This window comes from Ochotona princeps, chromosome 3 (assembly GCF_030435755.1).
Source record: "Ochotona princeps isolate mOchPri1 chromosome 3, mOchPri1.hap1, whole genome shotgun sequence".
Taxonomy (NCBI): domain Eukaryota; kingdom Metazoa; phylum Chordata; class Mammalia; order Lagomorpha; family Ochotonidae; genus Ochotona; species Ochotona princeps.
In genome coordinates, this window is record NC_080834.1 from 11,645,597 (window position 1) to 11,671,547 (window position 25,951).

The following is a 25,951-nucleotide window of genomic DNA, read 5'->3' on the forward strand; positions in this document are numbered from 1 at the left end:
TACTTACAGACAATAAATGCTGTTTATTTAGCACACCTCAGCTTTGTTCTTGTACTTCATATATCTGGGTAGTGCCTTCTTAAACTGTCAAATAACAAAGTGTATAATGTGACAGCAAAGAGGAAGTTGGCTAATATTAATTATGGGTCATTGTTTTTTCCAGACTAGCTTTGAAATGAAAACCTGCATGGTGGACTTTGCATTCAGGAAGTTATGCAACTCTTCATGCCATGGCTTAACGCCCAGCACACGAAAGCTTGAAGCTGTCTGTCTTTCCTGAGTCACCACAGAAGCACAAAGCAGAAGAGCTCCATCATGGGAATGAAGACAGTTTTGCTTGTGACTGTGGGGGTCCTGGCAGCATATTATGTTTATACTCCTTTCCCGGACAATATTGAGGAGCCTTGGAAACTGATGGCTATGACTGCACAAATCAAAGTAATAGGAAGCTGGGTAAGTTCAAGAGTTTATCCTCTGTGTGAATATATATGGTAGTTTGATAGGCATAAAACAAACAAAAATGCTATTTTGGAAATGAATATTTTATCATTTATGTTTGCTTGCTTAATTTAATGCTTTTAAAAATAGGCATTTTATTATTCTTTAATGTAGATGTCTAAGAGAATGAATATGAGGGAAATAGTCCAGGTTTTTTTTTTGCTTTTAAACAGTAAAAGAGCAATGTATGTCGACTGAGAAAAGTAGACTGAAAAACTTGACGGTGAGTCTGATGGATGAATGCAGCTTGAGGAAGATAGGATGAGTAGGGCTGTGATTAACTCCACAATTCTATGCAAAGATATTGGACTCCGTACTGAACATGCATTCTAAATGACATGTGTTGTACATGTGTTGTCCATGGGTAAAAGCCCAAGGCACGGTGGATTCCAGGCAATACCCATTGTAGGAAAGGAAGCTGTGGAGGCGACAGAACTGTGAGTCCACAGCTTGCTGTCTGGTTCTTTTCTAGTGAGATCAGTTGTTTGGGAGTGAAATTATGCACCTCTCCTTTAGTCTTTTCCTTGAGGAGGAAATCCCTTATCACACACAAAATAAGAAAACAAATAAAGCAAAGCAGAACACAACAAAAGCTTTGAGAATATTCAGTCTAGGCAATAAACATCTAGCTCACTATTGTGTTTCCTTGCATGTTTTCCAAAGACGTGTCACCACTCTGATATGTAATATGGTTATAAAGTTTGTGCTCTATTTTCATTTTTAGTTAACTGTTCCATGAATTTTCTTTAAAGATTTATTTTTATTTTAGAGACAGTTTTTTAAAGAAAGAAGGACAGCTAGGCAGGGAAAGATCTTCCATCCTCTGGTTTACTCTCCAAATGGCTGCAACAGACAGAGCTGAACTGATGCAAAGCTGGAAGTCAGGAGCTTCTTCCAGGTCTCCCATGTAGGTGCAGGTCATAAGGCTTTGGGCTCTCCTCAGCTGTTTCCCATTCCACCTGTTTTCCTGTATTATATAAGTATGTATTTGCAGGAAATTCAAACTCTGATTGGTTTTTGTAAATAAAAAGATACAACATACTTGCCATTTTTTCAGTGTCTTCATAAGAGCCATCATGTTTTGATGAAACACTAATTTTTTTGTCTAACTTTTCCTTCCAGTTTTATCATTCAAAATAAATAGAACAGTTTTTTGAGCTGGTTGACATATATCTCTTGCTTTATCAATCAATGTGTACATGCACGCCCATCAGACTTTATACTCAGTGATATAAATGAAAGCACTTGAATGAAATGGACTGCCAGTTAATTTGTAATGCAATGTTATCATCTGGGGCAGGTGTACTGAACATGCTCCCCGGCAATGTCCCTTGCGACAGGTTACTATGCATAACTCAGCAAGGACTCTGCAGCTGCATGCAGGCTTAATGAGAAACACTGTGCTCAACACCAGTGCGTCTCTCCCAGACCAGGAATTACCAGCAACTGTGAAAGGATTTTCCAACATAATGCTTAATTCTAAGATTCTCTTGGGTTGCTTCGTTTCATTTCCAAAAATATTGGTTTTGTGGAGCAGATTGTAGCCTAGAAGTTGAAGCTGCTGTTTGGGGCCCCTCCACCTTGTGTCAGAGTGCTGGTCCTAGTCCCAGCTACTCCACTTATCTCTTTTTTTTGTATCTTAGGAGGTTTATTCCCACCACATACACATGTGTTCACTCTGTTGGTTCAGTACCCAAAAGGATATAGAAAGTAAGTCTGTGCAGCCAGAGCCACAGGCTCCCATCCAAGTACTAACCAGGCCCAATCCTGCTTGGCTTCTGATATCAGACAAGATCAGGTGTGTTCAGGATAGTATGGCCATAGACAAAAGCTGCAGGCTAAGAACTCTGTTCAAGTCCTGAGGTGGGTGGCAGGGGCTCCAGCACTTCAACCATCTTCCACTGCCATCTCAAGGCATGTTAGCAGGGAACTTGGTTAGAAATGCAAGAGCTGGTACACAAGATTGTGGGAAATGGTATCGAAAAATGCACAAAAGTTAAAAACAGATCAATAATGTGATCCATATATTCTATATCTTCAAATATATGCAAGGAAAATTAAGTCTGCATTAAAAAGATAACTGTATTCCCATGTTTATGGTAATACTATTCATAATAGCAAAGACATGGAATCTTGCTAACAGATGATGACTAGATAAAGAAAATGTGAAACACCTACAGTGGAATATTACTCAACCATGGAAGTAATGAGACCAAGGCATGCACATTAAAATGAACAAAACAGGAGAATATTATACAAAAAATAAGGTAGAGACAGAAAGCCAAATTCCATGTTTTTCTTATAAATGGATATCATGTTATTTGGTAACCAATGTTTGTAACTGTTATTTTTACTGAATGTACCATTCATTACTTATTTCATGATCATTTTACACATCCCACAGTATATAATATTACTTTATGCATTCCTTTCTTTAAAAATAGTGTGCGCATGAATATATACAATTTATAAATGAAATAAATATGTAAACTTGTTTAAAATTAATATATATTATATTTGAACTATTTTGCATTAACACCAAGAGTATATTAGTTTTCGCTACATTTTAGCAGCACTTGCTGTTTTTATTAACTTTCTGATAACATTCTGGTAGGAGTGAAATAATTCTTCCTTGTAATTTTTGTGCATTTTCCTTATGGCTAATGATGCTGAGTATTTTTTCAAGTGTTTGTTAGCTGTTTTTATTTCTTCTTTTGAAAATGGCTGTTCATATCTTTTGTTGGCTTCTTTGCTAAACTGTTTTTGCTAAATTTCCTGAGCTCCTCATGTACACTGGATGTTAATTCTGTATCACATGCGTAGCTTGTGTGCATTTTTCTCACTCTGTTAATTGTCTCTTCACTGGGTGGGTGGTTTCCTTTCAAGATATCTTGTTTCGAAGTTCTGCATGTGGAAACATAACATTATGAACACTGATCAAAGAGATTCTTTGTTCAGGAAAGTTTTTACCTCCTTTGTCATGTAACTTGATTGTAGACATGCAGATTTTATTTCTGGATTATCCATTCTGTTCCACTGTTCTATGTGTTTGTTTATATGACGATACCATGCTGGTTTGGTTTAATCTATCTATCTATCTATCTATCTTTATTTATTTATAATAGTATACAGTTGAGTCCATTGATTCATGTTGTAAGAGAGAGCTTAGATTTCCTTGTACTTGATTTGGCTTAAAACCACAGCATGCCAACTAATTTTGCATTAGTCATTTTCATTGAGAAATATAGTAACACAACATTGCATTGTATTGAATTGAATTGAAATTTACTTATTACAGTTACTCTTAGGACTTGTCTGTATGTTTGTGTTAACATCTAAAATACCATGATTGGGATTACAGTGAATTTTTTTAGTTTTCGATATTTTGTTAGAATAATGTTACAAAAATTCCACCCACATAAAGCTGAAGAAACATCATATATCACTTTGTAGAGGAAAAGATGATAGATATCTTCTGGGTCGCTATCCCTTCTGTAATTTTGGAGAGGAATAGGTAGGGGATATGTGTGGTCCCAGGGCAATGGTTAGCATATGCCAAGCTGTGTGTGGGGAAGGCCTGGTATATACACATTATCGCAGTGGTTTGGCTCCAATAGCCTGGCAAACACTGCTAATTTTCATTTTACTGTCACCCTGAAGAAGTTCTGTTCTTACTAGTGTCAACTATAATTTTTAACACTTGTTTCTAGAAGTGTTCTTTTTGTGATTTAACATCTAAATCCTGTTCAGGAAAACCGCAGGTGACAGAGTGAGCAGAGGATAGTTGTTCACCCTTTGGGTATCTACTCAGAGGTAAATGGAGAGGGCAGTGAATAGGGTAACCACAGGAAACCATTGTTCTGTTGGACTCTGACATAGGGTCATGATAATCTCTGGGTGAGTCTTATGCCCGGAGTGTTATACCCATGAAAGTTCTGGAAATATTGAGCTATTCCAGATCTCTTTAAATCTGTCAGTTCTTTTGGGGAGTTTCATGATGATGACAGCCAAGAGAGCACGGTGGGTGGTTATGTGTGCGCACTGGTTCCAGAATCAGACCTGGATTCCACTCGCACCTGCCAGAACTTGTTGCCTGTGCGACAAGAACAGATCCACACATCTCTGATTTCAAAATATCCTTCTGGTGCTGGGAAGTTGTTCCTGTTTACCATGTTTTAGGGATAACTAATCAGGTTCAAACATTCAACAAAGATGAGAAGACTCAAAGTTGTGATTGCCATTCACACTTTTCTCATCATACTTTCCAGCATTTTCACTAGTATGTGTATTTTTACATCGTGTTGCAATAAATACAAAATATTTCATACAGTTTTTATTCATAATGAAAGAATAAAGTCCTAAAATGTGTTGTTCTGGGAAAATGTGGTATAGGAAAATCCAGATTGCTAAGAGCAGAAGTTATGGAAAGGCTGCACAAAGAGGAGGGCACACCTGGGATTTCACAGTGTGAAATTCTTCAGCAGGACTTATGGACAGTGTTGTCTCAGGGAGCTGAGTGCTATGCTGGGGGGGTGGGCACAAGAATCTGGATATTTAGACAACGGTGATTCCTGGTCACTCTGAAAGCAAGTTAGCTTTTTCAAGATGTCTTAACATTCTGAGCATCGAATAAAAATAGTGTGTTAGCTTCCTGACTTTGAGACAGAGAGTTTGAAATGAACTCCAGGGTCACCTATGCAGTAAGGTGTACAATTACATCCCACATGGCTACAATGATATGACACTGAATCCATAGCTGTGGTAGCATTAGAGCAATAAATACTGAGAATCATTCCTGGTGATGGATATTTATTGTAGTGGTTAGACTGCAGTTGGGATGCTTATATATCTTAACAGAATGCTTTGGTTTGAGTCCTGGTTCTGCTCAAAATTTCAGATTCCTACAAGTTCACAGTCAAGGAGATAAAAGATGATGGCCCATGTAGTTGGTATCTGTCCCTGATGTGGGAGACAAATTGAATTCTGACACCTGGCCCAGCTTCAGCTTCTGCAGACATCTGGGGAGTAAACCAATGAATAGAAGATCTCTTGATTTTCTTTTCTTTCTCTCTCTCTCTCTCTCTCACTTTTTATATGTTTTTCTCTTTATCGCCTACTATACCTATTTTGAATATAATATTTTTACGGTAAAGAAAGAAATGTCCACTTGATCTTCACTGAAAATTAACAAAATGTTTCTAAGGAATATAAACATTCCAGTTGGTGTGGATATTGATATTGTTGTGCATGTGACTAGAGATTTAGGCAGCAATTGACTGTGACATGGACTTGAATGAGATGCAGTGCAACATATATGTGAATGTACAGAGACATTCTGTGAATTTTAGGTAATAATGACAAGAAAAGGAGGTCTATATGTTCAGTACAGAAGCACTTTAAGGAGTTTGAGCCTGCTAATTGATTGAATCTCTATAAATCTACAGATAAGAAATGCCAACTTTCTTCATACTGACAGTTAACAACAAAAATTTTTAGTGTTTTTATCTATTTTTTAAAAATTAATTAATTTATTTATTATCATTTTATGATACAGTTCCATAGATCCAGGGATTTCCCTTAACCGCTTCCTAATTCTCTCCCCCGACTGGGTTCCCCTATACTATTACCATTATAGTTCTTCATTAACAGTCATATGTCCATCATTGCGGACATGGACAATGGCAGAGAGTCCAGCATCCTATTGTGAAAATATAGTAAACAGTTTCATTGGGAGTCCATCCTTAGTCTGGAAGTTGAAATGCACACAATGAAAAGCCACAATATAACATCAGCAACAATTTACAACATTATGGAGTTAATTGACATGGTATTGAGTGACCAATCTGTTAAAAAATGCACGTTCTTAACCACATCCTGTGACTACTTCATTGACATTTCAATTTTAGTTTATACACAACCGGCTGCTATACACCTTAAAATGGCTATTGGGTACTATTCAGTTGTCTCATGTCTATTTTCATTTTTATATTTAGCAGTTTAGAGTGTTGAAATATAATTTATACTGAACTTGGAGAATTTTAGGATAGTCCAAACTGGCTTATAACTCTAACAAGGCATTTGTCAACAGTTGAGGCACAGAGCAGTTTTAGGAGGGATGTGCAGAGAAATCTTCAATACCTTAGTGAGGAGTAACTAATCTTTGTGTCCTACCTAGCAAGGTGTGTGTGAGTCCAAGCTGACTGTTTCCTGTCTGGTTCTAAGCTTTCCTTATTGATTTCTGTCTATCTAATCATTTGGCCTTTTAATAATATCTTTCAATTCTTCAATACTTTTTTTAGCCTGACCCAGTTCTGGTTCCAGCTTCTTGTTTGTTTCCCGCTGGTGACAGGAAATATCTTTCAATTTGGAGATTCTGTCTTCTGCTTCCTTCATTCTATTTTGGAGACCCTCCACTGTACTGCTAATTTGCTCCACTGTATTCTTCATTTCTGATATATCAGCTTTCATTGGTTCATTTCCAGTGTGACATATTTCTTAAATTTCTTGAATGCCTGCTTTGCGTGCTTCTTGTTGTTGATAAGAAGATTTATAACAAGTGTTTTTTGAATTCTGTGTCCCCCATTTTTTGATATTTTCCTCAGGTAACTCTGAGGTTGACAAAAGCTTTTGCTCCTTTGCAGGGGAGTCTTTAGTAATATTCATTGTGCCTTTGTCTCTTTTACTCTTGGTCATTATTCTTCTGGTTAGCAGAGTCTTCTCCTTGGGGCAGGTTTCTAAACTGTGTCACCCACAGGTCTATAGTTCAATTTTACTTATTGCAGTTGGTACACGGCTCTTTGTTTGCAGTTACTTGTGCCATTCCCTCCAGCGAGTCCCAGGTCTGGGTTCTTATGTTAGATTTCCACCATGGTCTCAATAGCCCCACTCTTGGCTCACCAGTCTCTACCTCCTGTGATACTGTGCTGAGGCTGCACCGTTGTGTGTACAACCTTTCTCCCACTTCCAGTTGGAGCAGGTCCCAGGATTAGGGAGACACCAGGTGTCCTATACAATTAGGTTGTTGTTTGTGGTGATCTTGCAGGAACCTATTGGCCTATAGGTCTGGGTGCCACACTGACCTATTTTGACCTGTATGATGCCATAGTTGGTATTATTTTCCTGTGGGACCACTGCAATGACTGAGTTCAGTCACTCACAGCCCTGCACATGTGCAGCTCACTGTTGTCCCTTCAGTCTTAAAACCTTTCCTGCATCGTACAAAATTGCACCTGATGTGCCACTACTGGAGTTCTGCTGGTCGACAGGTCTGAGGGTTACCTGTCTTGCGTGGAACCTGTAGGATGCCACATTACTGCAGTTCCTTGAGCCCGAAATGAGTTCACTATCAGCTCAGCGCATGTTCAGTCTTTTCCCTAGCCTTTGACTCTTTAAACAAAATGGCACCTAATTCAACTCTAAGAGGTGGACTGGGCTGTGAAATCCACCCTGTTCCTGCACTGTCTGTGTGGGACCTGTGTTCTGTCTCTGCTCCTGGTCAAATCAAACAAACCAGCAATTCTTTGTCTGGATTTACCTCCTGACCACCTGGTGAAAATCCCTTCCCACCTTGTTGCTGGTGGAGTTCTGGCTGCCAGTGCAATTCAGATCTCCGTTTGCTGAATGGCATTGGAGTATCAGTCACTGCAACACCACAGCATTGTTTTTGCTGTTTTTCTGTGTCTGTCAGTCTTCAGACACGCCTCTGCTGTTGTTCTGTCTTCTCCTGTTTCCTAGAATGTGCCTCTCCACACTGGCTTATGTTTCTCTGTCTGTTTAAATGTGTCCCTACCCTACTCAGCCATCTTGATTCTAACAACAATTTTTTTTTTTTAAAAAAGTAACTAAAAGATAATTTTACTTTGCTTCAAAACACTTTGAAATCCACACACATATTTTATAACATGCATGCATCTGACGAACTATTTAAAAATCCTTTATATGTGTATCCGCACATGTACATATGCAAATGTCTAATTATAAATATACTTCCTTGTGTTTCTATTTGACATGCTCATTGACTAGAGATAAATAAAAGTGTAGAGAAAGAGGGTGCAGATGACAAGTATAGAAGCAAAGCATCCACATTTTCACTGGGAAATTTTCACGTGTTACTGATGCATAACAGCAAAACAAAATTTTATCTCAGAGAAGGTACACTTAATTGTGGAAGAAGAACTCACTTTTCTGAAATTGTAAGTGTACAGATTCCCATCAAGGCATGGTGCAGTTTCTTCAGCTCTACGTGCCCCTGTTGGTTTAAGAGGATATTTGTTAGGTCTGTTTTCTGTTATGTTTCCAGTAGCTTTGAATCTCATGCTTTGAAAGTTTGCCAATAAGCATTACAGTGAATAGATTATTGAAAAATAGAGTATCACTGTAGATTCTGTAACACTGTAAGAATTTGTAAAACTGCATTATCCTCAAGAAATCAGATCACAATTTATCAAAAAAAAAAAAAAACCCACAAAGCACAGGTTAGATTTTGTCAGACAGAAGTGCAGTAGAGTATATCTTGCAGTGCTCTACCTTGTCCCATCATCTTATTCATCAGACAGCTGTGTTCAAAAATTGAGAATGTAAAATACAGCACATGCCTTAAAATGACAACATAGCTTTAAAAATACGCTCATGAACGCAGTTATACTACATTCCAATTATGAACATATCTTTTATTTAGTTACTTAGTAAAAGTAACTTTTGTGGAATTGTATTCCAATTTGTAGTGAATTTGAAAAAATATTTTCAAATGCTCTCATCATTCACCTATCACTTGTCTGAAATAATAGAATGCCTAAGAGGGTATTCGTTTTAAATTTACCATTTCTTATTTTTATTGCTCAATTTGTTTGCGCATGTGTTCTAGATCTAGCCTAGAGATATGAGTCATAATGGATTAAAGAGATTACATCTGCAAGAGCAACTGCAAGTGGAATGTTGCCTGATTAAACTTAGGACATCTCTTGATATTCTCAAATATTTTGCTGCCCTCTTCCACACTTCTAATGTGTAGGCAACAGATACACAACACAAAGAACATAAAGGAGCTCTAACTCTAGAACTGTTCACACCATACCTTATTGTTAGTGGGGACAGGTTTTTTTGTTTTTGGTTTTTTTATTTGTTTTTGTTTCTACAGGTTTGAGTTTTGTCATGCAGGCAGTAAAATGATGAGAACCATCCAGGTGTGTGACCTAAAGCTGTTACAAACTGTTAGGCTCAAAAGCCTTTGAATGTGAAGTAAAGGTTGTTGACAAATCATTCTTGATGTCTGTACTGATGCAAGGCTAGCTTGAGAACCAATAAAGAAGAGGCTCATAGTAACCAAAAGACCTGAACCACAACCTGAATTTTTCAAATATTGGATTGTGGTAATAACCCCCAGGATGACACCCTGGGAAGCATTTTGACTTTACCATGTTGTAAGGAGCAGGAGTTAGTTTTAGCTCTCCATTATATCACCCATTTAACAGAACAAATATTGAATGTGGTGACCAAACATATCCATTGTTCATTAAAACAAATGGGGGGATTTACAAAGCACAGAATCTCAGACCAACTCACATCATTTGAATAAGGAATCCTTCGAAGGAACCATTTCCTGTTGGTATCTTCTCATTCTCCCTGGTGGATCATTTGTTCATTGACAACTAACGTTATGTCAGAACCAGTATCTTCTTTCATAATCTAGGTATTGCCCATTCTTGATGGTAAAATCAAATTCCCAGGGTACCTATATTAGTTTTTTTTTTCTTTTGATATGTTGGACTCATATTTATAGTCCAAACTCTTGACAATGGTGCATAGGCCTCGCCAGGGCCTGCTGACTCTATTCAAGGGATCTAGATCGATAAGATTGTTTGCTTTGGGCTTAGTTGAGAAGTCATGCCTTACTACAGATTAAATATGGCTTTGGTTAATTATCCAATGATGTCAGTTCTCTGGCATTTTGATCCTATCATAAGTAGAGATCCCTGAAGTTATGTTTTGTCACTGATGGTGAATTTAGTCAACACATACCTTTATTTTTGATGGTTCATCCCTAACACCTGACATACTTTGGGATGTCATCACCCTTGATATCCTAAGAAATCACATGTCAGGTGAATGAAATGAGGAAACATTTTCTGAAAGAACAAATTCATATGACTTACAGATATATGAAAAGATGCTCAGGCTTCCTAGCCATGAGGGAGATACAAATGAAAACCACATTGAGGTAGCATCTAACTCCAATGAGGTCGGCCTGTGTTCAGAACTCTACTAACAACACCTACAGGTTGGCACCCTGCTATACTGCTGTTGGGACTGAAGACTAGTGCAACCACTATGGAAATCTGTATGGTCGTGCTTTCAGAATTGCAAATAAACCTGCTGTATGATCCAGCTATCTTGCTCCTAGGAATATATCCAAAGGAAATTAAAACTTCATATCAGAATGGGAGCTCTAATCCTGTGTTTACAGCAGCACAATCTACAATAGCAAAGACATGGAAACAGTCCTGATGCCCATCCAAAGAGGAGTGATTATAGAAACTGTGATATATCTACTTCATGGGATAATACTCAGCCATTACAAATGATGGAATTATATCATTTGTACCTAGATGGTCCCAACTAGAGACGATCATACTCAGTGAAATAAGTCAATCTCAAAAAAACAAATATCATATATTCTTTCTGATATAAGGAAGCCATCATGCAAATTGTAAGATCAAAAACTTTCTCCATACTGTTTTGCTGCATTCCATGTGTTTCAATGTTTTTTTATTTCATTTTCATTTATTTCAAATAGCTTCTTGTGTGAAATTCATTACTGACTCATGGATCACACAGGGCATTCTTTTACCCGAGAAGCTTTGTGTTTTCTTTTTGTCACCCTTGCACTGTTTTTTCAGGGGAGCATTTTTTTCAACTCCGTGGTGCTTCAATTTCTTGTTTTGTTTTGTTTAACTTCACATCTGTTGTTGACATTGTTTCATGGCTTCTCACTTAAGAGAATGTATAGTGATGGCATAATAGGGACTATCAAATTCAGATGTGAAAATACAATGAAATATGCATCCCTACTTCCAAATCAAATTCCCAATCAGTTCCCAATGAAAATGTTGGACATATCTAGATAGTAGGATACTGGATTGTCTGACATTGTCTGTACCAGCAATGTTGGGGAGCGCTTAAATAGCAGACTGATGGAATTATAACTGCCTTTGAAGGACTGAACTGTTGTAATAATATTGGGTACTATGTCAGGGGTGGGACTTTTGGAAGGGAGCAGAAACTAAGACCATGTGGAATTGTACCATAAATTCAATTAAAAAGATATTTAAAAAGAAAAGAATCCTATGTCAGTTCCATAATTTTCTTCTACCATTCTTTACAGTGTGTAACTGCCAAATTTACTGTGCTTTGTTTTGCTCTTGCCAAGATGCTAAATTTTAATCCATTATATATTTTTAATATGCTGCTATAAGGAGTAATACTGCAGTATTCTGAACTATACAGTACAGAATAGAGTATTTTTTCAGGCCTCCAGGTTTCATTCTATGTGATAGTAGGTATTTTCTGGAATCTATTCTACTTTGAATGGTTGTACTACTGAGATAGGACGCTGCTGCTTTTGTTTTGGAGGACTAATGAAATATGGAAGTTCAGGGCATTCTGGATTATTAGAATCTATTGAAATATGATCATTAGAGTGTACTAAGTTATTATGAATATTAAAACAAGTTTTGCCTTACAGCTGAGACACCTGCTGGGAATGTTATTTTAGCTTGCCTTGTCATTCCATGATCTGCAAGAACATGGTTTAGTTCTATTCTCAAAATGATATATATAGGAGAAAAATAAATATTGTGATGGAAGCTGCATCAGTTTTCAGTTTTCCAGGTTGTGATTTGAAATGGAAAACTAAGAACCCAAGAAGTATAATTTTCTTTGTGTAACTTTTAATGTTCAATCAATGCTTGAACTCATCATTTTCTCTTAGTATTTACTGCAATGGCAACTTAGTCATCTCCATAGTCTTGAATGCAAAAGCTGCCCAGTCTCTATAACTTGATAGAGATAAATTCTGGTATAAGTTCAAACTTTATAAAATGAGAACTCCTTCAGGGTTGCATTCTCTATCAGACACAGCTGTGAGTGTGTCTCCTTAGGAATACATTCAGACTGAAAATAATACTACAGAATCTTTATTTACTTGAGAGATGTGTTTGTTTTAATTAAAAAACCAGAATTGCAGAAAGAGAGCATGATTCAGAAAAGAGGAGGTCTTTCATCTACTGGCTCACTCTCCAAGTAACCACAATGGCCAGAGTGGAGCCAGGCTGAAGTCTGAAGTTTCTTTTGGGTTTCCTACACGGGTACCTGGGACCCTGTAACTTGGCCCTTCTTATGGTGCTTTTCCTGGGACAGTAGCAGGGATAGAGGCAGGCTGCAGAGCAGTCAGAACAAGAGGTAGGGCCTCAAGGGAGGATGGTGTCTCTGGTTGCAGCTTGACCAGCTTACACTAGCATGCTGGCTCCACAGATTCCTTAGAATGCGATGAATCAAAGCCATCAACATTTCTAGCTCCCTGCACTACTAACACAGTAATTCTCAGAACAATCAGAAACACGCTTGTGTGTTCAATGAATACCAAGAGTGGTCCAGAGGGAGTCAGCTTTTCTTCTGTTTCCCTCTAGTCTTACAAGAATACTGAAGGTGGCATAATCAGATATGTAACTGCATTGGCAGGAAGTACAGAACCCATTTTGCTGACTTCCCTTTCAAGATGATCATGGAGGGGCTGGCTCAATTTTGAAAATGCACAAACTTGCTTATTGCTTTTGTACTGACTTAATGTTTATGCAATGTGAGATTGGCTCAGCCCGTACTACAATGTTTCAAGATAATGAAACCAATCTTAACATGTCTTTGAGTCTTGGAATTCTAACATTAAGGAACTGTAACACTGCAACAAGGTGGAAGAATCCACCATGAGGGGAGGGCACGGGGAGAGGTAGGGGGAATCCCAGAGCCTATGAAACTGTCACATAATGCAACGTAATTAATAATAATGAAAAAGAACCATTTGGGATTTCATTCGCCTTCACCCTTTGAGGTCTCTGCCATGTATCTTTTCCCTGTCTACACCTGGTTTTAGAACTTTGCTAAACTAGTTCACTTCTCTGGTTGTAGACAGGAGTTTCTTCATGATGAGAGCATTGTGTTGAAAAATATTTTCCCATTTTGCTTGGCCAACCTTTTTGCTCTTTCAGTTTTCATGTCATAGTTTACCCAGTATTTAAAAACTCAAGGGGGGTGTCTTTTTTTTCTTTTTTCTTATTTACTGTCTTTTGATGCAGTTTTGTTGGCATTGGAGTCTCCCTTCCCCCTCCCTCAGGTTCTCTCCCCTTCCTTCTATTCTCTCCTCCAGTCTCACAGTGTTTGTATTTCATGAATTTTCCCAAATCCATCCTGCTGCCGCTGGAGTGTCTCCTAACCATATAGGAGGATATCAGTCATTCTGTTGTGAGTTCATTTTGTATACCAGGATCCCAATGAAGTTACAGTGAGGACTACAACTTCGTTATTTAGGGTTAGTACCATTAACAGTGAAAAAGGGACATTGATCTTCTCAAGTAATTATAAACAATCACTTATGGATGGTTGAGTAATGAAGTACTTCATAAGATCTTATTAAACATGGTACAAGTAGGTATGAAGTGAGATAAGTTAAGTTTCAGAAGTAATATTCCTAGATTTGACATCATAGTATTTTATATTAGAGCAAACCTATCATATCTGACCTTTTGGGATTGGCTCATTTCCCTTAGCATTATGGTCTTTAGTTTGGCCCATTTGGCCACAAAATAATGTATTTCGTTTTGATCCTCAACAAAATACTGGCCAACAGAATGCAAAAATACATCAGACAGATTATTCAGCTGGACCAAGTGGGATTCGTCCCGGGCATGCAGGGATGGTTCAACATTCGTAAAGGCATAAATGTGATACATCACATCAAAAACCTGAAGAACAAGAATCGTATGGTAGTTTCAATAGATGCAGAAAAAGCTTTTTGACAAAATCAACACCACTTCATGCTGAAAAAATGAAATAATACAAGCATCAAAGGAACAATCCACAACAGAATCAAAGCATTATATGAAACACAAGGTTAACATTGCACTGAGTGGGGAAAAATTACAAGCCTTCCTGCTATGATCTGGAATCAGACAAGGATGTCCTCTATCACTACTGCTATTTAATATAGTACTAGAAGTACTTGCAGATGCTGTTAGACAAGAAAAAGAAATCAAAGGAATTCAAACGGGACAGGAGAAAGTCAAGTTATATATGTTTGCAGATGACATGATTCTATACATAGGAGAACCAAGAGACTCAATAAAGAGACTTCTACAACTTACATGAGAGTTGAGCAAAGTGGCAGGGTACAAGATAATTGAAAAGGAATCACCAGCCATAATATATACAAACTATCCTAAGGCTGAAGAATGACTAACCAGCATGGTACCGTTCAAAATAAAGAGCAGAAAATGAAATGGCTGGGTATAAACCTAACAAAGGATGTGGAAGACCTCTATAAAGAAAACTAAAAAAGATTAAGACAAGAAATAGAAGAAGACTTCAAACAGTGGAGAAACATGCCATGTTCCTGGATGAGCAGTCAACATCACCAAAATGTCCATACTACCAAAAGCAACATATACACTCAACGGGATTCCAATCAAAATACCAAGAATATTCTTTAGAAAGCTGAAAATAAAATGATACAAAAGTTCATCTGGAACCACAAAAAACATGAGTAGTCAGAATTATCCTGAAGAATAAGAACCTAGTGGGAGGGATCACAGTCCCAGATATCCAGACATATTCTAGGGCGGTAGTAATCAAAACTGCTGAATACTGGTACAGAAACAGAGAGGTAGATCAATGGAGCAGAATAGAAAATCCAGAGTGGAACTCACAAATGCACAACTATCTAATTTTCGACAAGAAAACAGAAAACAATCTGGGAAAAAGGACAATCTCTTCAATAATTGCTACTGGGACAACTGGCTAATAGCCTGTAGAAATAATAAGCAAGACCCACACCTTTCACCATACACAGAGATCAAATCCAAATGCATAAAAGATCTAATGCTAAACCCAAAAACCATCAAACGTTTGAAAGAAAAAGTTGGAAATAATCTTCAAGATACAGGTGGAGGCACTGACTTCCTAGAAAAATCATTAAAAGCAAAGAAAATCAAGACCAAAATAAACAAATGGACTACATTAAGCTAAGCAGCTTCTGCAGAGCAAAGGAAAAATCAACAAAGTAAAAAAGCAATCAATAGAATGAGAGATCTTTACACACTACACAGGAGACAAAGGGCTAATTTCCAGAATATACAAAGAGCTCCGAAACAGCAATAACATCAGAACGAACAAACCAGTCAAGAAAAGGGCACGGGAAATAGGCAGACACTTTCCAAAGGAAAAAATTCAAATGGCTAACAGACACACGAAAAAATACTGGAGCTCTCCTGCAATAATGGATTTTTCAAATAAAATCATCACTGAGGTTCCACTTAACGCCAGAAAAAATTGCCCACATGCAGAAAACTACCAACAACACTTGCCGGAGAGGTTGCAAAAAAAAAAAAAAAAAAAAAAAAGGAACCCTGCTCCGCTGCTGGTGGGACTGCAGGCTAGTGCATAGTGCAGCTACTATAGAAGCCAGTATAAAGAACACTTAGGCAATTAAAACTGCACCTACCATATGACAGAGCAATACCACACCTAGAAGTATATCCAAAAGACTTGTTACAGGAAAAAGCCACATGCACCCCAAATAGTTCATTGCAGCACATTCAACAATCGCAAGAACATGGAAACAGCCTAAATGCCAAATAACAGAGAAAAAACAAACAAATGAACAAACAAACTGTGGTTCATCTACAATGCGAAATAAAAACTCAAATTTTTACTTCTCAAATATAGGAAGCTCATTTATCTTCTTATTCAGTGTTATTAAAGTTATTTGTACATCCTGATCTTCCACAATTGGCAAGGGCTCCAACCTTTAGTCATTTCTGTTGCTTTTCTCTGACCATTATCAGGGAACTGTGTTGGAAATAAAATAGCCAGGAGGTGAACAAGTACCCATACTGGATATTTGCAACACAGATAGTGCCTTTACTTATTGTGTCACCATGCTGTCCCCTTTGAAACAATTAGTATTTAAAAAAAAACTGAACTTACAGTATTTCTGTGTTATGAGGTTCACCTGTGAGAATGGACAGAACTACACGCACACCTTCACATTGACAAACATCGATGGCAATTGGTATGTGTAACCCAGTGAATGCTTTTTTTTTCTTCTCTCTCAACTTTAAGGCTCAATTTGTTGAATTCTTGGGAATTGCTCATTCCATTGACATTGCAAACTTCTTAACAAGTCTTCAGTTAGTCCCACCCACATCTGATGAAAATGTCACCGTGACAGACACAACTTTCAACAACATTCCTGTCCGCGTGTATGTGCCCACACGGAAGACAAAGACATTGAGAAGGGGCTTATTTTATATTCATGGAGGCGGTTGGTGTGTGGGAAATGCTGGTATGTGCTCCTTCTTAAATGTTTTAATGTATCACAGTAAAGACAATTTTATTACATATGAACTTCACATTGAAAGTCATATTAATATATACGAGATCACAAACCACTTCATGTGTCTGAAATTAATTTTCTTGGAAATCTGTTAATCTAAAGAAATGACTTTAACTTGCTGAAAAGAGGGGATAATAAAAACCAAGATTGTAACCATCGATGGTAAGAGTGTTTCAAGAGCCTAGAAATTTACTATTAATGGTGTATCTGATGCAATGCTACAAAGAAAACCATAAAAAAGTGAGTTGGACAGCGTGGAAAATGTCGTAATACAGTGACCAGTCTATTGGTATATTTAAATATGAAAAAAATGTGAAAGATGGTGTTACATGAAAAAGAAGTAACAGGTTGTCTAGAGTATTCAATCTTTATTTTAAATTATTTGTATACCTAAGTCTGGGTGCCTTATTAGGCATATGTGTGATTATACTTTGAATAATGCAAATTTTAATTTTTTAAAGATATTTATTTTTATTGCAAAGTCAGATATACAGGAAGAAGGAGAGAGAGAGAGAAAGATCTTCCGTCCGATGATTCACTCCCTAAGTGACCGCAATGACTGGTGCTGCACCAACTTGAGGCCAGGAGCCAGGAACTTCCTCCAGGTCTGCTACACGCATGCAGGGTCCCAAGGCTTTGGGCTGTCCTCGACTGCTTTCCCAGGCCACAAGCAGGGAGCTGGATGGGAAGCGGGGCTGCCAAAATTAGAACCGGCGCCCATATGGGATCCCGGCCCATTCAGTGCGAGGGCTTTAGCAGCGAGGCCACCGCACTGGGCTCCAAATTTTAAATTTTATATACAGCTGAGTCATATTCCATTGTGCAACTTCTTTATTCATCCATCCAGGGATGGGCATCTGGATAGAAAACATACCTGACAGGTTCCATCAGGAAAAACTACCTTTACAATTGGTTTCTAATAAAAAAAAACCTGACGCTAACACACATCAATTAGTTTTCACAAGTAACTGTTCTGAAAATCATTTCTTCAGAGCTTTCTTTTGATATCAAAGTGTCTTTGAAATTGAAGGGGATGCTTAGATAGATTTAAAGATCTGTATACAAATAAGCCATAAAGCAAGATAGCATTGTCTTCAACTTTCTGTTCCAAAAACCAGATTTCTATTACAATACTTAATAGAAATATGATTTGATATCACAGAAGTTAAAAATGGCTAAAGATGTGTGTGCTCTGAGATTTTTTATGATTTCATGTCAATATTAAGAATCTGTTTGAAAAAAAAACTCAAAATAATATCTACTACTCTTATCACTTTCCTTCAGTATAACAGGTGACTGTTAGGAACAGGGGCATATCCTGAAGCTTCAACTAGAGCACGTTTCTAAAATACTGTATTTTATCATCTCATTCTTACACATGGCAGAAACCACCTTTTAAACCAGTGGTAAACATGTGCAGCCTAATCTCATCCCTTTCAAACTACATGCAAATTTAAATTCGAAACTCATGTATGTGTGTGACATTATTCTCTCTCTATCAAGTAAGACATACACACGCACAAAAAAATACAAACAACAGTTTCTGCCCATAACTGTGCTACTAGGCATTCTACTGAAATCAACCTCAATGATTCTTTATCACTGTAAGATTCTATTCCCCTGTATTTCAGCTTGGCAGAACTATGATATTGTGTCAAGACGTACAGCTGATCACCTTGACACAGTTGTCATCTCCACCAAGTGAGTACGCTGCCGCCTCTCTGTTGTTTGGAAAGTTGACTTCCCTCTCAGTATGCTTAGGTTTCTCGGCCAATTCTTGGAAATTGCAGGAGTTGTTTATGTAAAATTGAGATGATAAACACAGATAGAGTATATACAAGAATGAATAGGACAAATTTAAACAGGAGAAAAATTGCATCAGATCCAACATGAATCGAAAAATGAATGTTTAAAAATCAAATATTGAATCTCATGAACAAAGATTAAAGAGTTTCAGATCCTGGCTCTATAATTAATTCCACGACTGTGTGAATCTCATCCTAGCTTTTTAGTTCAACTTCTCAGCTTTTAAACAGGAACAGCAGTGTATTCTATGCCTAACAGGATTGATTTGATAATTAGATGATAAAAATACTTTTTGATATGTTAGTTCAGTGTGTGATGTCAAGGAACCATCCGTTGCAATCAACTTTTCACGAAATTAGGCAGAAGAAAAAGGAGCAAAAATCTTTTCTCAAAACCCAGCCTAGGATCACTTCAAGCATAGTGGCCCTCTCCTTTTCTGTGTATTTATTGGTTATTGCTGCAGTGTGATGAGTACAGGAAGTGTCATTCTGGGACAAGGTTACTGAGGGGAGCATGACACCAGCCCTCCCCCTTTGTTTTAATTTCTCAAGATCAGTCCCAATTCTGTATTCCTGAGGTTCCTTTTTGTTTTTTTACAATTGATATTCATGAGGCTTTTGCTAACTATGGATTCTGTCTTTGAATCATAATTACCCATGTAATTAAGTTTTCCAAGGGGAAATAATCCATTTCAAAGTTAGAGCAAGCTGTGTGTGGATATCTATTATTTGTTACAACATTTGGCTTAAGTGTATTATTCTGCCCACAGCTACAGACTTGCACCTAAATATCATTTCCCAATTCAGTTTGAGGATGTTTATGATGCATTAAAGTGGTTCTTACGACAAGATGTTCTTGACAAATACGGAGTAGATCCTCAAAGAGTCGGTGTGTCTGGAGACAGCGCCGGTGGGAACTTAGCTGCAGCAGTGGCTCAGCAGGTATGATGCTGGTATTTGTTTTCTTTTAAATATTCCTCACTTCAACATAGTTCAAATATTACTATATCAAGGTATATATGCCATTAGATACTAGCTACGTCAATGTTTATCTCAGACCATTTAAGAATATGGTTTCCCACTTCAGGGTTATTTTTCTTACTATTTGTGTAAATAGTTTACAAATTTGGAAATGTAAAATACACTTTCCATATCATTGTGTTAAACATGACTATGGTGCTCAGTTTACTACCTAATCTCCTTTGTTATATTAATGGGTGTGGTTGTGACATCAATCATTTATTTCTCAAAGTTACAATAACCAAAGCACTGGATGATTCGAATATGGCTCACTGGAGCATATTAAAAGCTGTATGATTTTTTTTTGCTTTCAGATTTTTCAAACTGTGAATTCGAAAATATTCACAGATGCTATGCAATTGCAGAAGGAATTATGCTTCTTGGTATTAGTTATTTATATATTTCTATATATTTGAACTAAAACTGTATATATATGGACATCAATTTAAATATTGGACTGTTTTAATTAGCTCACTAAATTATGAATTTACTGTTTTGATATTAGTTATCTGACTAAAAAATTCTGGCCCAGATGTTTTGGAATCAATGTCCTTTTGTAAATAAATTTCATATATCAGTTTATCATAGAAATTGCACATGAAGCTATTTTTTAATAAATATTATTAGTATGCTATTTCTGTACTACACCTTTTTAAGTGTATCAACATTTGCTGTTGTACTATTAAATACATTTCCTCTGATATATAGCCAAAACAAAAGTAAAACTTAGTGAATTTTCCCATTAAATAAAATAGATGTGTGCTACTTCCTGCTAGTTAATTATATATATAGACCACTCATTGTTTTCCTGACCAGTATCCCGATACCACAGCAAGAACGCATCATGAAACATTAATGTTTGGAGCTGAAGCAGTATTGACCTGCAGTCTTGCGAAAGTCATATATTATCATAAAGTCATTTTCTTGTTATTGCACTGCAGTGTAATCCTTTTCTCTTACATAACTCAGGCCTTTATAAAACAAAAACAGGGAAATATACAAAAACAAATATGGCAGGTGTTGTTGACCAGCAAGTAAAGCCAGGGCTCTCAATGCTTGCATTCTCAATTAGAATGGCAGGTCCACAGAGTCTCAGGTCTTCTCTGTCTCTGATAACAGATTTCAGCTAAGGTACTTGGAGGCAGCAGATAATGGACTGACTACTTGGGTTTCTGACACCCTTTGTGTGGAACCCAGAGGAGTCCTGGCTTCTGGCCACGGCCTGGACTAGCACTGCTGTAGTGGCTTGTGCAGTGAACCAACACGTGGAGATTCTCTCTTTTTCTCTTGCTCTCTGTCTTCATGTTTTACATCACTCTCCGTATTTATTACATTAAAGTGCAAATAAATAAATCTAGATCTTCCATCCACTCATTCATTCTCCAAATGACCACAGAGGCCAGTGTTGAGATGATCCAAAGCCAGGAGCCAGCAACTTCTTCCAGGTTTCCCACATAATTGCAGAGTCCTAAGGACCTAGGCTCCCTTCACCTACTGCTCTCCCTTTATCTCATCTGCTTGGTCAGTGGAACTCAGGGATTGACTTTTAATTTAGTTTTTGTTGTTAGTATTCTTTGAGCTTGATTGAAATGGCCCTGCTTCCCATCCAGCTCTCTGCTTTTGCCCTGGGAAAGCAGTTGAGGATGTCCCAAAGCCTTGGGACCCTGCAGCCATGTGTCTTTTTTACAATTCCATTTTATTGCCTTGAAATACATGCAATGAAACAGATTCACAGGATTTCATTTCCTAAGTTTATTGGATACTCTTTTTTTTTTAAGATCTATTTATTTTTATTGAAAATGCAAAAATACAGATGGGGGAGAGACAGAGATGATGTTCCATCCAATGGTTCACTCCCCAAGTGGCTGCAACAGCTGGAGCTAAGCCAATCTAAAGCCAGCAACCCAGAGCTTCTTCCAGGTCTCCCAAGCCGGTGTAGGGTCCCACACTTTGGCCATCTTCGACTGGTTTTCCAGGCCACAGCAGAGAGTTGATGAGACGTAGAGTGGCTGGGATTAGAACCTGAACCCAAATGGGATCCAAGCACTTTAAGGCGAGTTCTTTAGCTGCTATGCCATCATTCCAGGCCCTAATAAATATTCTTGTCCTTATGATTCTCAACCTACTATTGCCTTGGAAGAGCTCTTTTCCAATTGGGATATTACTGTCCTACAGAAAATGTAGAGGTGTATATAAATAATGGCAGATTAAGGGAAAATAAGAAACCCAAAAAATGCGTTGCTTAAACCAGGTCAGTCTGATCAATATATCTTTTTTTTTCTTTTTTTTTTTTTAAGATATATTCATTTTATTACAGCCAGATATACAGAGGAGGAGAGACAGAGAGGAAGATCTTCCGTCTGATGATTCACTCCCCAAGTGAGCCGCAACAGGCCAGTGCGCGCTGATCTGAAGCCGGGAATCTGGAACCTCTTCCGGGTCTCCCACGCGGCTGCAGGGTCCCAAAGCATTGGGCCGTCCTCGACTGCTTTCCCAGGCCACAAGCAGGGAGCTGGATGGGAAGTGGAGCTGCCGGGATTAGAACCGGCGCCCATATGGGATCCCGGGGCGTTCAAGGTGAGGACTTTAGCCGCTAGGCCAGGCCGCTGGGCCCTGATCAATATATCTTACAGATGAGATCTTAGGCTTTCCAGTGTCAAAGGCACATTGAATTCCTAGCAGTGTGCTTCTTCCTTTCATTGTACTCTTTTAGATTTAATATATGTATATGTTTCCTTTGAAAAGAAAAATAATTCGCTGTAAGGCTTTTTTTCAATGTTAAGAGTACAAATTTTGTATTCTAATCACAGAGGAATTAGTACAAGTCATTCTGCATTCATTCACAGCACTTATTCATACAAACCTTTGGTTCGATATTCATATTGGAAAGGTTTTGGAACATAGTTTTGCTGTTTCTGACAACCTTTTATTTCTTTTCTACTGTTCTTATCTTTGTGCATGAAATATTTTTTAGGTCAAGGGATTACCCATTTTCCCTCCCCTTTCTCCCTTCCCCTTCTCCTCTCCCCCATTTCCTCCCATATTTTTACAGCAGTATGGTCCTTTAGTAATGTTTCCAGCGTTAACATTCTGCTATTTAAGTGCACTCTGATATCCATTTCATCATTCTGATTAATTGCATATAATATGTTGCTGTCAAATAAAAATATTTTCTAAATCAACGCTTTTTATTCAAACAGTTTGTTTCAAAATTTGTTTTTCAGCTCAGCAAAGACCCAGAGGTCAAGCTCAAACTCAAGATCCAGACTTTAATATATCCTGCCCTCCAGACTCTTGATATGAACACACCATCATACAAGGAAAACTCTGACTTTCCAGTTCTTCCCAAATCACTCATGGTCAGGTTCTGGAGTGAGTACTTTACCACAGACAGATCACTGGAAACGGCCATGTTCCACAATCAGCATGTCCCAGCTGATGCGAGTCACCTGTTCAGCTTCGTTAACTGGACTTCCTTGCTCCCTGAGAAATTTAAGAAAGGACACATTTACAAGACACCAATCCATGATAGTTCTGATATGGCAAAAAAATACCCAGGGATCCTAGATGTGAGGGCAGCGCCCCTGCTGGCTGATGACACCCAGTTGCGTGGCTTGCCCAGGACCTATGTCATGACCTGTCAGTACGATGTCCTGAGAGATGATGGGATCATGTATGTCACCCGACTCCGGAAAGCTGGTGTTCAGGTCACTCATAACCATGTAGATGATGGAGTGCATGGGGCTTTTACCTTTAATGGGCTCAAAATTGGAAATAGATTACAAAACCAGTATTTTAGTTGGCTAAGGGAAAACCTGTAGCAAAATAACAAGCAATATTATTTTAAAAAATGTACAAGTCTCAGCACACAAAATAAAGGGAATGAATCAGTGAAAATCACAGGACATTTGAACTGTTTATCATCTGTGATGTTTGTAAGATTCTCATAACTATAGTGAGTTGCTTTGGTATTCATATTAGCAAATTTTTTTACAATTATATTTTCTCTTATGTGCCTTTCACTCATATTTATGAAATGAGTTTTGTTCAAGTAAATAAAAACAAACAAAAAAATGGAAATACTTGATACTCTAAAATCTTTAATGTCTGCATTTGCATATTGTAATAAAAACAAAATAAAATGAACATTAACTTATACCTCAGAAAACATGCTGTGTTGAGTATATGTTGTGCAGTATTTGATCTGTTGGAGACACATGGAGGGAGCCAGTGCAGGAGGGCTGGTGAAGGTCTCCTTCATGGCCTTGCTCAACATTACAACATGGAAAGAAATAGTGCACAGATATAGAAGTGATCATAAGCTTTGATTTTTGTAACTTTGTATAATGTCTGGAGTAATGGATACACAATTACTTATTGTAAGTTATTTATTTTTGATATCTTTTTGATGATTCTTTGGTGCTATATTGAATTGCCCTTAATTAATTCAAATGAATGTGTTTATAACAACTATGTGCAAATGATGCTGTACTTCTGTATTATCCTGGCAAATGACTTGATTTTATATACAATTAGTATGCAGAAATCCTGGCTAATTTAACCATAAAACGGTTGCTATTGTATTACATTTGTTTTGAACTCTGACTTTTGCTTCCTATTATATAATAAGATCAAGGCAAGAGATTCCATCGAGTCCTGTGGTATTTTTAATTGTGTTTATGTCATTGAACTTGTTCTTTATTATTATGTGATATTGCACCTGAGGTGACTTCCTCAATCAGTAGAATGGATCTAATTGTGTTTCTGAACAAGGATTCAATAAACAACAGATGTGTTAAAAGCTTGTCTGAAAGCATTTTTGCTGTGTTAAGAACCGTATGTGTATAAGGAATTGTTGATTTTTATAATGTGGAATATATAACAATTCCTTGAACATCTTTCCTCACTTTGTTTCTGTATACTGTACTATCTATTCTGGAATTAACACTTTGTCTGCTTTATTTCCTCTCTGCACACCTCCTTCCACTCAAGCACGAGGACTGACTCAACACCTAGGAGGAGAATGAAGATGTGGGTGCTGCTGTCAGCTGGTGAATCTGCACACAACCCAGTCCACCCTGTTCCTGTCACATGGCATAGAGAAGCTGCCCTGGTAATGTGGCACTGCTGAAGTTAGCCAGTGCTAAGGAGGCCTGCAATGAGCAGGTGGCCATTCAGGAATTTACAGGCATTCCATTTGCAGATGGACATTGCCGAAAGAGGAAAGGGCACATGGAATGAATGGTGACAAGTGAGCAGACACAACATTCAGAGATGTGAGGCAGGTTGTTAAACACGGTGTGAACAAGTGGATTCATCAGTTCTACCGGAAGCCTGTCCTCTGCCAAACACTATGAAGAGGACAAAGAACTTTCTGTGATTGATAAACTCCTGCAGATTCAGCCAGTGCCTTCACTGATACTCAGATTTTAGAACAACTTTTGGCTCATTTTGTCTTCACCGAGGCAGGACTTCAAGAAGTTCATATCAATGTCTTTAACATCTATTTTTTGTGTAAAAAAATTGAAAACAAAGCCCCTATTTTTTATTTTGTTATTTGTTATTTATTTGTTATTTTTATTTATTTTGTTATTTGTTATTAAGAGGATTATTAATATACTAGGTTCTCACCTGGGACATCAGGCTTCTATACCCCCAGCTGAGCTTATACTTCATCCAGGTCAAGCTCACTTCTGTGAAACATACAAGCTTGTACACCAGACTGGGAACAGACTGAATTGAGGGTCAAAGAGGGTTTGCCTGGATGTATGGGTACTTGTTGTGGATGTCCATGGAAAAGATTCCCATGGCCATGAGTGAGTTATGGTGTTAAGTCATATGGAGGTACCTGGTGGGCTTTCCAGGTTCAGGCCAACACACCCATCAACTTACGTGTAAACAACGTCAATGAGGTTAGTAATGAGGGTTTCAAAGGGATTCCCTGTCCTGGCCACTTTACTCACCACTG

The 25,951-nt window shown here is 37.8% G+C and overlaps 1 protein-coding gene across 1 annotated transcript; it reads left to right on the forward strand.

The window, feature by feature from the left end:
- Positions 1 to 217: 217 nt before the first annotated feature.
- Positions 218 to 23,806, forward strand: LOC101516546 (arylacetamide deacetylase-like). Its single transcript, XM_004598093.3, has 5 exons — positions 218 to 453; positions 16,885 to 17,107; positions 18,790 to 18,859; positions 19,734 to 19,905; positions 23,208 to 23,806. The coding sequence occupies exons 1-5, from the start codon at positions 316 to 318 to the stop codon at positions 23,802 to 23,804; spliced, it is 1,200 nt and encodes a 399-aa protein (XP_004598150.2). The 5' UTR covers positions 218 to 315; the 3' UTR covers positions 23,805 to 23,806.
- Positions 23,807 to 25,951: the final 2,145 nt, after the last annotated feature.